At 33.8% G+C, this 14638-nt stretch overlaps 1 protein-coding gene across 11 annotated transcripts in view; it reads left to right on the top strand.

Moving 5' to 3' along the window:
- Window positions 1-14638, top strand: part of ANO5 (anoctamin 5) — an 89662-nt gene that overhangs the window by 8995 nt on the left and 66029 nt on the right. For 4 of the 11 annotated variants that reach the window (XM_063641910.1, XM_063641909.1, XM_055282129.2 and 1 more), the window contains exons 2-3: window positions 3755-3801; window positions 11231-11281. In XM_063641910.1, the coding sequence (XP_063497980.1) occupies window positions 3755-3801; window positions 11231-11281 (98 nt within the window). Of the gene's footprint in view, window positions 1-2479; window positions 2528-3754; window positions 3802-11230; window positions 11282-14638 lie in introns of all 11 variants that reach the window. The other 7 variants (XM_063641911.1, XM_055282130.2, XM_055282128.2 and 4 more) reach the window with 3 other exon arrangements.

Here is a 14638-nt window from a genome sequence, read left to right as displayed (position 1 = left end):
TCTACTGAGTTATACAGATCTTCTAAATGTTGACATATTTCATTTTAAAATACCAAAACGTAATGCTAACATCATCACTGATCTCATCAGGAAAGCACTGGGAATCTGTTCAGCTCACAGTGATGGTCACAAGTTTACAAAAATTATTTCATTTGCAGCTCAAATTTTATCATTGGCAATAAATACTGTCAGGTGTTTTCCGTGAAGTGATAGATTCATGTCATTAATGTTTGAGGTGATATCTGACAAATAGTCAGGTCTCTATGACCCTGTGTTTTCCCATCATACTTTCAACTAAAATGGTGTTTTATGAAAAATTTGGCTACTTTACCTTGCAATGTAAAGTACTTTTTCATGAGGCAACCATGGTACTTTGGAATGCAGCATCAGCGCTTCATGCATTCTTCCTGTTTCTTTTTAGATTATTAAAAATTTGTGTGTTCAGGGTCAAGATTTTATAAGCTTCATAAGCTTTACTGTTTATCAAGGACATTTTTAAGTTAAACTACATTTTTGTTTCTTTTTGTACTGAGAGTGCATGACGGTGGAAAATATAATGACTACTAGTATAGTCTGGTGCCATAGCCTTGATTCATATGATGGCACCAGCAGTTTTATCCCATTGTTTTTGCATCATCGATGCAAATGTCAACAGAATGAAAAAGACAAATATAGTTTTAATATTATTATAAAACTTTAAATAAAAAATAAAATATATAAATTTGACACATACAAAAAGTAAAATAAATTGTATCTTGATGGGGGTTGGCAGACAGTACTTTAAAATTGCTGATATAGGATTTGAATTATCACCTAGAAGGAGAAGTTGTGTGGGTGTGTTATGTATGTGTGTGAATACTGTTGTCTCTCAGTATCCACAGGCATTGGTTTCAGGATACCCCACTGGTACCAAAATCCAAGGATGCTCAGGTCCCTTAAATAAAATGGCATAGTATTTGCATATAACCTATGCACATCCTTGTGCATGCTTTAAATCATTGCTAGATTACTTATAATATGTAATACAAACAAAATGCCATGTAAATATTTGTTATACCTCTTTGCACAGTGCCTGGTGCATGGCAAGTTATCATTATATTTTGGCTTTTCATTTGCAGCCACAGTGAAAAACTTGGCTCCCTTGTCAACTTGCTCATTCAATTTTTCAATAAACGTTTATCAGCCATCTTTCATTTGCCAGTCAGTATGCTAAAAGAACAAAACCACAAATTGTGCTCCCTTTTCAGAAACTTATCTTCTTTTGGGGATAAGAAGATATTAATCAAAAAGCACATATATTCATGTAAAATTGAAACCCTGACAAGTGCCATCGAGTAGAGATATATCAGATGCTTTGAACTAGCCAGATATGTGAAAGAAGGCTTCCCTGGGGAGAAAGTGACTTTCAAGCTGGTATCTGAAGGATGTGAAGAATTACGCAGGGCAAGGTGGGGAGTGAGAGAATGTGTTATTCCCTTTTGTGCTGTTATAACAGAATACTACAGACTGGGTAATTTATAAACAATAGAAGTTTATTTGATCCATGTTCTGGAAGCTGGGAAGTCCAAGATTGGGGACCACATCTGGTGAGCCCCTTCTTGCTGTGTCATAACATGGTGGAAGGCATCACTTGGTGAGAGAGCATGCACACATGAGATGGCCTAACTTTCTTTCATAACAAATCCATTCTTGCAATTACAAATCTATTCCTGTGATAACAGCACTAATTCATTCATGAGGCCAGAGCACTGATGACCTAATCACCTCTTAAAGGTCCTACCTCTCAACATTGTTGCACTGCACATTGTTTCCAACACATAAACTTTGGGAGACACATTCAATCCATAGCAGAGAGCATTCCTTACAGAGGAATAATTGTGTGTTAAGGCCCCTCAAAGAGGGAGAATGGAACAGAAAGAAGGTGTAAGGATCTGAAAGGAGACTAGTGGGCCAGACTTAAGAGTGCAAAAGGGTGAGGTTGGAGAGGTTGGTTGGTTTTAGTTAATTTTAAAGAGTTTTACTGTTTGCCAAAAACAAAAAACTTATATCAAGAATGACCCCATCTTATACTAGCAAAGCTATGAACCATAAATCTGCTTTTTAAAATAAAATAAAATTATAAATGAAATAAAGCTTTCTTACAAACCAGTGTTTATTTTCATATACAGCCTTGTTTTAACCAATGTACAGATCAAAACTCAAAATATTCCTCTGCAGGAAACTTTGGACCTTATTCCTTAGCCGAGCTATAATGGTTGAATTTCAGTCAAGTATAAATTTATGTATATAATGGGCTTAATTATTTAAGAGAAAAACTGAGTGATTTGTGTGATCTGTGAAAAGGAATTGGACTATCATACTTGGGTTGTGAAAAAGCTATACAAATGGTAGATTTATGTTTTTTTATATTTTTTGGATTTATACAATTGCTTTATTTTGTTAATTTTTACTTATAAGAACAAACATTTATTTCTCACAGTTCTGGGTGCTGTGAAGTCTAAGATCATGGTACTGAACTCAGTGTCTGGTAAGGGCTTGTTTCCTGGCTCATTAACAACATCTTCTTACTGTGTCTTCACATGATGGAAGAGGGAAGGCAGCTCTCTGGAATCTCTTTAATAAGGCCTCTAATCCCATTCATAAGAGCTCTGCACCATGAGCACATTCAGACTATAGCACCTGAAATACTTGGTGTTTTTTGGCTTTGTAGACACATCATTCTGATTTCTGCTTTTATCTTCACACTGCCTTCTTCTGTGCCTCTGTTCCCTCTTCTTTTCTTAGGAGGACATCCATCATTGGATTTAGGGCCCACCTGAAATCCAGTATAACTACATCTCTCTAGATCTTTAACTAATTACATCTGTAAAGACTACATTTCCAAATTAGGTTTCAGTCTGAGGTTTGAGATGGACATGAATTTGGGCGTAGGAGAGACATTAGTCAACCCCTACAATGGTTCGATATCAAGTTTCCATATAATAAAGTGTCTTGTTTTGGGCTCTCCGTTCAGTTTCATTTGCCAGTTTTTCTATCCTATTTCTAAAATTATAGTCACTAACTTGAACTTAAAGTGCTAACATTTTATGCGGTTCCCATTGTGATATTTTCTCCAAAAAAAAAAAATACATAGGAAGTTTTTGACTTAAATATATCTTAGGGCTTTTTCAAGTTGGAACCACTAGAAAATAAGAATTTCAGTTCTATATTTAACTTTTTTCGTGTCATAAACTTATTTGAATATATATTTTAGTGCAAACGACTAAATGCATAACCATTACGGAGCTATCTGTATGTCGGGAAAGTACTTTGGCCTATGTAGAAACTGGTAGTGTTCTGTATACAAGCTGTCTGGTTTGATTTCAGGAAAACAAGCTGAGAGAATATTAAATCTCACATGTTGAGAACTAAGAGATATCAATGGACACCCTATTGAGTATTTTACTCTTAGCGGTTTTGTGGTTATAGATTGATAACTGCATTGATCAGAGTTGTTTATTTCTCAGTAATTGAGATTGTATTTTACACATCAGTATTTTATCCTTTTCCTATTATAGGCAGTTTTAGGTAAGACTTCTTTTGGAGTCTGTTTCAAACAATTTAGCTCCTGAACAGTCTTGTGTCTTTTCTTCTAGTATTTTTTCTTTGAATTTTTTAATTCATTCAATTCCTATTTTTTCCTTACACAGACTTTTGAACATATTCTGATCAGTTGGCTAATTTAACATGTTTTTCTCTTTCTTATTTAATTTAGGGGAAAAAGTCAATAAACATATAGACTACTCTTTCCAAATGAGTGAGGTAAGTTAAATATATATGTATTAGCTTCCTTATAAGTCAGAATAAAAAATCAAGATAAGGTTAACTAAGTATTTGTACTTATTTACTTATAATACATTCTATTTTGTCCTCTAATTTATTCATTTTTTAAGTAGCTAAATCAAGTTCTATGTTCCATGCAGATTTAATATTGGATCTTTTCCAGATGTTATAAGGGAACAAATAGATGTTTGATTTGTTTTGAGGCTCCCTGTGAAATAGACTGAGATATGCTGATCATTGATATGCAAGATACTAGTATTTCCCTTAACATTTTGCTATTATGTAATGTTAGTGTAGTCTGTGATAGCTTATTATTTTACAGTTATTAGTATGATTAGTGCTTATCTATGACTATACTGGAGTTCAACCTGAATTGTATAAACACATTAAATAGAACAATAAATAAATTAAATACTACTTGTAAAAATACAGAATTCTTTTAACCAAAGGCCTTCTTATATAAATTTTAAGAAAGATACGAACAATTTATATTGCTTATATGCTGAATATAAGCATGTTAAAGGCATTTCAATGAAATAATTTTTCTGATAGACTCTAGTTGATACAGAATCCCATGCGTAGCTCTCACAGAGGTAGACGTCCTTGAGTGGTTTCAGGATGTCCAGCCAGATATAAACAGGATTTAAAAAGAATTTCCAGGAATGACTGAAATTTCTGCTTGGAAAACATCCTTCTAGAATAGGTTGGCTATTTGCTAGTTGGCTGGATAAGCTCATTAAGATTCCTAGAAGTTACAGGGTTCCTTTAAAAAAGTTCAGTGACCCACTAGTCAGAATGGCTATTGTTAAAAAATCAAGAAATAACAGATGCTGGTGAGGCTGTGGAGAAGAAGGAATGCTTACACCCTGTTGGTGGGAGGGTACATTAGTTCAGGCATTGTGGAAGATGGTGTGGCAATTCCTCAAAGACCTAAAAACAGAAATACCGTTCGACCCAGCAATCCCATTACTGGGTATATGCCCAAAGGAATACAAATCATTCTTTTATAAAGACACATGCATGTATATGTTCATTGCAGCACTATTCACAATAGCAAAGACATGGAATCAACCTAAATGCCCATCAATGATAGACTGGATAAAGAACATGTGATATGTATATATCATAAAATACTATGGAGCCATAAAAAATGACAAGATCATGTCCTTGGCAGAAACATGGTTGGAGTTGGAGGCCCATTATCTTTAGCAAACTAACACAGGAACAGAAAACCAAATACACCATGTTCTCACTTATAAGTTGGAGATAAATTATCAGAACACACAGATACACAGAGGGAAACATCACACACTGGGGCCTTTTGGGGGATGGAGGGTGGGAGGTGGGAGAGGATCAGGAAAAACAACTAGTGGGTATTAGGCGTAATGCCTGGATGAGGAAATAATCTGTACAACAAGCCCACATGACATAAGTTTATGTATGCAACAAACCTGCACTTGTATCTCTGAACTTAAAATAAAAGTTAACAAAGAAAAGTTCAGTGACATAAATGGTGAGAGAAACAGAATATGAGAACCAGAGGGAACTACGAAGATCATATAGGACAGTGATTTTATAGTGTAGTTTGCAGATCAATATACAAATAAGAATAAGAATTATATGAATAATTTCTTAAAACTCTAGACTCTTGGGCCCAAGCTGTCTCAAAATAAAAAAATAAATAAATAAAGGAAAGTAGAGCAAAACAAGCCCAAAGCAAGTAGAAGAAGGAAATAATAATAAAAGCAATTGAAAACCAGAAAGTATTAGAAAAAATCATTGAAACCAAAAGTTGTTTCTTTGGAAAGATACATAAAATTGACAAACCTCTAGCCAGACTGGCAGAAAGGGGGTTGGGCTGGGACATATATAACCAATATCGGGAATAAAACAGGACATATCAATATGGATTCTGTAGATACCAAAAAGCAAATAAAGGAATACTACTAACAACTCTACACACATAAATTTGACAACTAAGATGAAATGGACTAATTCTTCAAGAAGCACAAACTACTATAATCCACTCAACGTTAAAACAATAATTTGAATAGCTCTGTAGCTGCTAAGTAAACTGAATGTGTAATTTTTAAATTCCCCTAAAAGACATCTCCAGGTTTAAATGGTCTCATTGGAGAATTCTACCAAATGTTTAAAGAAGAATTAACATTAATTTTATACAGTCTCTTCCAGAAAATAGAAGAGAAACAGACGCTTCTCAGTTCATGTCACAGCCCTACATTACTTTGATACCAAAAGAGACAGACAGTTTAAAAAAAAAAAAAAACAAAAAGCCTACAAGTTATATCCCTCATGTACATAGATACAAAAATCCTTAGTAAAATATTAGCAAATAAAATTCAGTAATATAAAAATAATTATGCAACATGGCCAGGTAGGGTTTACTCTATTGATGGAAGGCTCCGTTCATTTTCCTGTGTGTGTGGGAAGGGACAGAGTCTTGCTCTGTCACCCAGGCTGGAGTGCAGTGGCACGATCTTGGCTCACTGCAACCTCCGCCTCCCAGGTTTAAGCGATTCCCCTTCCTCTCCCGAGTAACTGGAACTACAGGTGTATGCCACCACACCCGGCTAATATTTATAATTTTAGTAGAGACAGGGTTTCACCACGTTGGTCAGGCTGGTCTCGAACTCCTGACCTCCCTGACCTCAAGTGATCCGCCTGCCTTGGCCTCCCTAAGTGCTGAGATTACAGGCGTGAGCTACTGCACCTGGTCTCCATTCATTTTTTGAAAAACAATTGGTATACTTCACCAAAGGCTAAATAATAAAAATCATGTGATTTTTATCAGAAAAAAATATTGTCAAAATTTAACTTCCATTTCTTAAAAACAAACACAAACTCTCAGAAAAACCAAGAATAGAGAGGAACTACTTTAACCTGATAAGGAGCATACTCACAACACTTACGCTAACAGTATACTTAATGGTAAAAGACTGAACACTTTCTTCGTAAGATCGGAATGTCCTCACTTACCCTTCTCATTAAATATAGTACTGACAATTCTTGCAATAAGACAAAAAAAAAATAAAATAAAAGGTATGCAGATCAGAAAGGGACAAATAAAACTCTCCCCATTTCCAGGTGACCTGATGATGTACATAGAAAATCCCAAGAAATCTACAAAATTAAAGACAAAAACAAAATTTCCTAGAACTGAGTTTAAGAAGGTTGTAAAAAATAAGAAAATTATATAGAAATTAGTAACATTTCTATATACTAGTAATGACAATGTGGAAACCCAAATTGGTATATAAGTTAAAATATCTGCATGACATTTCATAGACATAGGCAAGATTATTCAGAAAATTTTATGGAAATACAAAGGAAGTAGAAGAGATAAAATGATTGTGAAAAAAAAAGAAGAAAGTGGGAGAAAACCCTCTATCTTATTTTAAGACTTGTTTTTTAGCTGCAGTCTAATGAAGACTGTGTGATATTTGGAGAAGGATAGGCATGTAGATTAATGAAACAGAATAGAGATCCCAGAAATAGCCTCACACAAGTACAGCCAAATGATTTTGGACAAATGTGCAAAAGCAGTTCAATGGAACAAACAGGCTGGAGCATTTGTATATTCATAGGCAAACTTATGAACTTAACCTAATTTTATAACTTACACAAAAATTAATTCAACATTGTTCATGGACTAAATGTACAACATAAAACTGTACAATTTTTTGAAGAAAAAAACGGATCAAACTGTTTGGAAATTAGGTCTTGGTAAAGAGTTTGTAGTCATGTCATATCTGCAAATGAAAACATTATTAATGAAAAGCATTGATAAACTGGAGTTTATCAAATTTAAGAATTATTGTTCTGTGAAAGATCCCGTTATGATGATGAACAGACAGGCTACAGACTGGGATAAATATTTGCATATCCTGTATCAGACAAAGGACTTGTATCTATGATTTATAAAGAACCCATAAAATTTAAATATTTTACAAAAAAAAAAACTGCCCAATTAGAAAGTGGGCAAAATACATATTGAGATCTTTCAATAAAGAGGAAATATTATGGCAAATAAGCATATGAAAAGATCTTCAATATCACTAGCCACTAAGAAATGCAAAATAAGATCAACCTGAGATGTCAGTATATGCCTATTAGAAGAGCTAAAATATAAAATAGCGACAATACAACTTACTGGTGAGGATGCAGAGAAACTAGATCTCTCACACATTGCTGGTGGAAATATAAATGATACAGTCACTCTGGAAAACTGTTGGGCAGTTTCTTAAAAAAACTAAATTGTAATTTTCATGTCAGTTGGGTAATCATACTCTTGGGCATTTATCTGGCAGATATGTAAACATATATTCACACACAAAACCTAAACACAGATATTCATAGCAGCTTTATTTGTAGTAGCCAAAAAGTGGAAACAACCTAAGTGTCCTACAGCAGGTGAATGGTTAAACAAAGTGTGGCACGGCCTTATCATGTAAAACTACCCATCAGTAAAAAGGAACAAACTATTAATAAACACAACTTGGATAGATCTCCAGGACATTATGCTAAGTGGAAAAAAAATCTTAAAGGAACACATATGTTGTGATTCCATTTTTATGACACTCCTGAAATGACAGTATACAGATGGAGAACAAATTAGTGATTTCTAGGAGACATGGATGTTGAAGGGAAGAAAAATGGACATAAATTTAAAAGGGTAGCATGAGGAAGATCTTTGTGGGTGGAATAGCTCTATACCTTGACAGGGCTGGCTCTTACCCAAATATACACGTGACAAAATGACTTTCAACTACACAGAGACATTTTACTCATGTCAGCTTCCTAATTATGATATTTTACTGTGGTTATGTAAGATGTAAATAACCATTGGAGGAGACTGGGTAGGGGTTACATGGGATCTCTGTGTATTATTTTGGCAAATTCCTGTGAAGCTATAGTTATTGCAAAATAAAAAGTTAAAAAAAGTGAGTACAACTAACTTCACTTTCCTCAATGCTAAATTATATTTTTTCTGATACTCAAATGCAATAAAAACAGGCTCTACACATTGCAGCCAATTTTTTTCACCCCATCTATGGACAGGAGGCAGGCAATTTTCAAAAAAAATAAGTATTATAGCGTGTTCATTGAACTATTGGATTGAGGCAGAATTGACTAGAATCAATGGATTTTGTCCATTAACAAATTTGTACATATGATGAATATTTAGGCTTTTACAAGACAGAAGAATATATAGGAATTCTAGGTTCATTATTCCAAAATTATTTTATACTTTGAAAGGGTCCTCTGTGCTTTCATGATTGCTTAAATATTTAAAAAGCTATTCTAGTTTTACCTCTGATTTACAATTAGTATGAGTCCATCATTGGACATTGTTACAATCTTTTTGGAAATCAGAAAATGCATGTGAATTAAACATGTGTGACATGATTAACATATTTATTATATGATCACTAGAAAGTAACAAACATTAATTTTAAAAAGCCAACATTTATCGAGAACTTCCCATGTATTATTTAATCTCACTCTATGGAAGTTATGGTTTGGAGAGGTTAACTTGCTCAAGTTTACAAATGTAATCAGTTTTACATATGTATTTAATGGGTTTTATATAATTGAAGAAAGAGGTTATGAGGCAAACTGAAAGTATATAAATTGTTTTATTGTCATATCTCCTATGTTTTGGAGCTGGTATTCTGAACACAGGTAATCTGATTCTAAAGCTCCTTATTCAGTGTATAATATTTCTTTAAGAATGCTGTTTTAAGAATTGTGTCTAGAAGTACATCAAGGATTCTCGTTTTGCCTAAGACTAAGCTTAGTAAGAAATGAGACAATGACATACTCAGCAAAATGAAGAAGTAATCTAAGTTATTTTATTTTACATTCTGCAAAGTGAAGATATAACCCCATCTTTTGATTGGAAATCAGAGCAAAGATTTTTCCTAAAGGGAGAGATTGTAAAATGACTAGCCCGGTTGCTTTTGAATATATGGTTTTCTTCTATCCTTCTGTAAGCAAAACAACTAACATTTCTCTAGGATAATTGGAAAAACTTATCAGGAGTCAATATAAATGAAGCTATAATAAATTTGTTTATTGTCTTAGTAGAAATGTAGCTGCACAGTATATTTTTAGAGGCTGCTATTTCAGAATTGAGTGATCAAGATACTCGTTCACTTCATTTGCTATCTGTTGTATTTAGATGAGCTAGTGGAATTCATTCAAGGTCCACAAGTAGATATAATCATGTATAAGTAGATTCTAATTATAACTGTATTTTAGGCCTGTATACTCACAGATTCTCAGTCTTCCCCCAACTTTTCCCACCTGTTTCAGTATTACTTTAGTACAGTAGATTACATTATCTTGTAATTTATATTAAATATAGTAGTATGAAAATTGTATGTTTTCAAAATTATCTTTCATTCTCTTTTAAAGAACACAGAGAAATTACTGCTTTTGTGGCACATTCTGTTACTTTACTTTTGTAGCATTGGATATATTTCCAAGGTGCTCTTTGAGTATGTTTTAAATATGTCTATCACACATTTTATCTGCTATTTTGAAAACTGATTTGCCCAGCATTATTTGGGCATAATGAGACACTGATTGTGATTTTTCCAAGAACAAGGTAAGTGAATTACAATCTGGACATGAATTTCCAATCATTTCTGTTGGTTGCTGTCTCTCCATAGTATTCTATTGTACCTGTCACTAGAGACTGCTGAGAAGTGATTGGGCGTTATCTCAGGTCTGTGTCCTGTGGTGTGTAGACCATCATGTAACCTGAGGAATTGGGAATCCACCATATACAAAGGGAGGCATCCCTATTGCGTTAATTAGAAGTGGTTTGTGTGTATTTTTATACATGTATGGCTTTTTTTGGAGGGGTTATAAATTCAAATTCTTAAGAATCCTGATGGTGTATTTTCCAAGGTATTCCCTTTAATGATTTCAAATAAATGTTGAAGGGCGTAAAATAGCCAATTAATTCTGCCCTTTTGTTGGTTTTGTTTAGGATGCAGCACCATGAAAAGATTAGACCTCTTTGTTATTTCTCAGTAATGTAGTAGTTCTTAACCATTTCTTGTATCTGATTATTTTTATGATTTGATAAAGCTACCTCCCAAATACTAATTTTCTCTGAAGCTCACTCTCTTTCCTCACTGCACAGACAAACACACCCTGCCCCACAGGCACATTTACAGATACATAGCACACATACATGAACACACATGCACATGTATACACATATATATGCCCACAGTTTTACATAGGATTTAATGTGGTTCCAGATTAAGTGTTTCTGCATAGAGATTACAGAGTTTTTGTTACTGAAACTTAAAAGCTCCCTTTGCTCCACCTGCACTATTAATAATAGCATTATATCTTCCCCCGGTACTGTTAGCAGAGCCTGAGCAGCAGAGAGACCAGCTTTCTCATCAATGAAGAAACAATGGTAAGCAGTGACCAGTACTATCCTTTCTTGCATGGACACAAATGGGGCATCTTTTTGTAGTCTGCTATGGTGATGCTCTTTTCCAGTTCAGTTATTTGACATGCTCTTATACATGGTATTTGAGAATGTATTACTTTAGAAAAAAAAATCAGTTTCTTTAGGTGGGGGAAAAACACATCAGACATATCAGTGAGAATGACACACTGAGTATAACACTTTGCTTGGATTTTAGTTTTTCTATGAGAAAATGAAGGGTCTAAGAGGTGTCATGACTTGACCAAAGTTATCAATATGTGTAAGAGGTTGATGCTTGACTAGCACTCAAGTTTCTGAGGCTTAGTTCAGTATTCTTTCTCTGTTGCATCACTCTTCTTGTCTCTAAGTACATGCCTGAGGATAATCATGAAAAAGTACAATTCATTTAAAAATCAAACTTAAATATCAATTAAAAGATTGGTAAAGGGACCTGACAGTTTTCATTAGTTGCCTAGTAAGTAAATAATGCCATTTGGGAAGATGAGGAAATATAGTTATATTCTTATACTGATAATTTTAGCAAGGGTAATAGTTTGCTTTTCACTAGGGTACTAATCTTTAGTCTTCTGGAATGAGGATTGTGATAGTGATCAAATTAAAACAATTGGAATGTTGTTGATTTGTTTTCTTTTTTTAATTTATTTTTACTTTTTTTTTTTTTTTTTTTTTTTACTGCATAAAGCATTTTTACATGATTCCAAAGTTGAAATCCACAGATCAAATAACATTTAGATGAGCCTAAAGCTTATACAATTTTGGTATCACTCTTTAAGAAACATGGAAAAATATTGTACTTTAAAACATTTACGAAAATATTTTACCACGAGAACACATTGCTAGAATCCTTCCTAAACCCTTGGAAGGGGCAGATGCAAGTAAGACGCCCTGAAGATTAGACGTTATTAGCTTGAAGGTAAATCTATCTTAGGTTGAAAATATGAAACAAAGTGTTTTCAGAGAAATCTTTCTTCTTTGTCCTCTCAGTCTTTTTGTATAATAGTTACCATTTGTGTTTGGTTTATTTTTCCAATACTATTACAAATGTTGCTAAAATGAATATTCTTGGGAATTAGTCTTATAATATTTTGGTCATTTTATTTTTCTACATGGAATTCATTTAACAGAGAATAAAGGTATATGTAATTTGTAATTTTCCCATATGTTGCCAAATTCCCCCACCTTTTGTGTTTGTAGCAAACCTATGAGAGTGCCTGTTTCCCACAACTCTATCAGCAGCGTGTTGTTATGCTTTTAGATTCTTGCCTGTCTCATGATAGTGAGATAGACAATGGCTGTTGGGAGCTATTTCACTTAGCACAGTATCTTAGTATCATTTAAAATTGCATTTCTCACAACATGTGTGAGATATTCATCTTTTTTTACATTGACTGGTCATTTAAATTTATTTTGCTAGGTCACTCTGTTCATATATATTGTCCATTTCCTGTCAGTTAGGTTTTTCTTTTTACTCTTGATTTTTTTGGAGCTCTTTATATATTTATTGTTATCTCCTTGCCTGTGACGGAAGTTGCAGATACTTTCCCCAAATATGTTAAATACATATCATTTAATTTTTAAATTCTAAATGACTTTAAAGTGATGTATGATATTTGATTCACTGTGTTGACATTGTCTTTGATTAAACAGTAAGTTGTTAAACAGTAGTCTTCTTTTAAAAAATATATTTTATTTTAATATAGTTTTAGATTTATTATAAATCTATTTATTATAAATAAAAACTAAACAGAGTTTCTTATACCCCACACTCATTTTCTCCTATTATTAGAATCTTACATTAGTATGGTACATTTGTAACAATTAATGAACCTATATTGGTGCGTTATTATCAAATAAAGTTCATGCTTTATCCAGATTTCCTTAGTTTTCCGCTAAGATCCTTTTCCTATTCCAATATCTCACTGAGGATGCAGCATTGCATTTAGTAGTCATGTCTCCTCAGGCTCCTCTTGGTTGTGACAGTTTCATGTACTTCTTTTGATTTTTATATCCTTCACAGCTTTGAGGAGTACTGGTCAGGTATTTTGTAGAATGTCCTTCAATTGGGACTTTCCTGATTTTTTTTTTTATAATTAGACTTGGATTATGTGTTTTTGGAGGAAGATAATAGAAGTGTCATTCTCTTCATGTCATATCAAGGATGTATTCTATCAACATGACTTAATCACCATTAATGTTTTAACCTTGATTACCTGGCTTGAAGTAATGTTTAGCAGATTTATTCACTGTAAAGTTACTCTTTTGTTTTTTTTCTCCCTTTCCATACTGCATTCTTCAGATGAAAGTCACTATTTGCAGCCTACACAAAAGGATTGGGATTATGCTCTCCCTCCTTATAGGTGAATCCATTATTTGGAATTGTTTTTGTGTGTAGGGGAGATCTTTCTTCCTTTCTTTTTGTCAGTGTGTACTTATGGATATTTATTTTATATTTTATGTTATAAACCAAATACTACTTTATTTTCTTGCTCAAATTGTTCTAGCTTTGGCTATTGTAAGTGTTTTTGTTGTTGTTGTTGTTGTTTTTATTTTTGTGACAGCATCTTGCTCTGTTGCCAAGGCTGGAGTCCAGTGGCATGATCATAGCTCACTGCAGCCTTAGATTCCGCGGCCCAAGTAATCCTCTCACCTTGGTCTCCCTGAGATTATAGGAGCACACCACCACATCCAGCTAATTATTATTATCATTATTATTATTTTGGAAATTGGGTCTCACTGTGTTGGTCAGGCTGCTCTCAAACTTCTGGGATCAAGCAGTCCTCCCATCTCAGCTTTCTTAGTGGTTGGAATTACAAGACATAAGCCATATCACTTGGCTGGGAGCTTTTCAGTTGACTCTTGTATTCCCTTGGTATACCCCTATTATTGTGTTTAGTTTTGTTTTGAGTATTTTCCTACTTTCTGACAAGATGCTCCAAATTCATCTTGTACATTTCCTGCCTCAGTCCTAGAATCAACTGTGTACCCAGGGAAGTTTTTTTTTTTTTTAAATATATCATAGAAATATCACAAAAGAAAAATCTGTATAAATTAGGATTCTGTTAGGCCTGCTCAGTGTATGATAATTTGAGAAGGACTTCATAAAAAGACTTTTACAAAGATGGGGTGTAAGGGAATATCAGCATATATAGGTCTAGGAATCTTGAATTTATTAAAATCCATAGAACTGAAGGGAATAGGGTAAGGAGAACTTATTGGAACCCAGGAGGAAGAAGTCATATACTAAAGACATTATCCAGAGGCTCAATGATTGGTGAGGGGACACAGCCTTCCTGAATTCAACCTTAGGAAGGAAAACACTAT

The sequence above is a fragment of the Symphalangus syndactylus genome, chromosome 6, assembly GCF_028878055.3.
Source record: "Symphalangus syndactylus isolate Jambi chromosome 6, NHGRI_mSymSyn1-v2.1_pri, whole genome shotgun sequence".
NCBI classification, from domain to species: domain Eukaryota; kingdom Metazoa; phylum Chordata; class Mammalia; order Primates; family Hylobatidae; genus Symphalangus; species Symphalangus syndactylus.
This window is presented reverse-complemented; position numbering and strand designations above follow the sequence as displayed.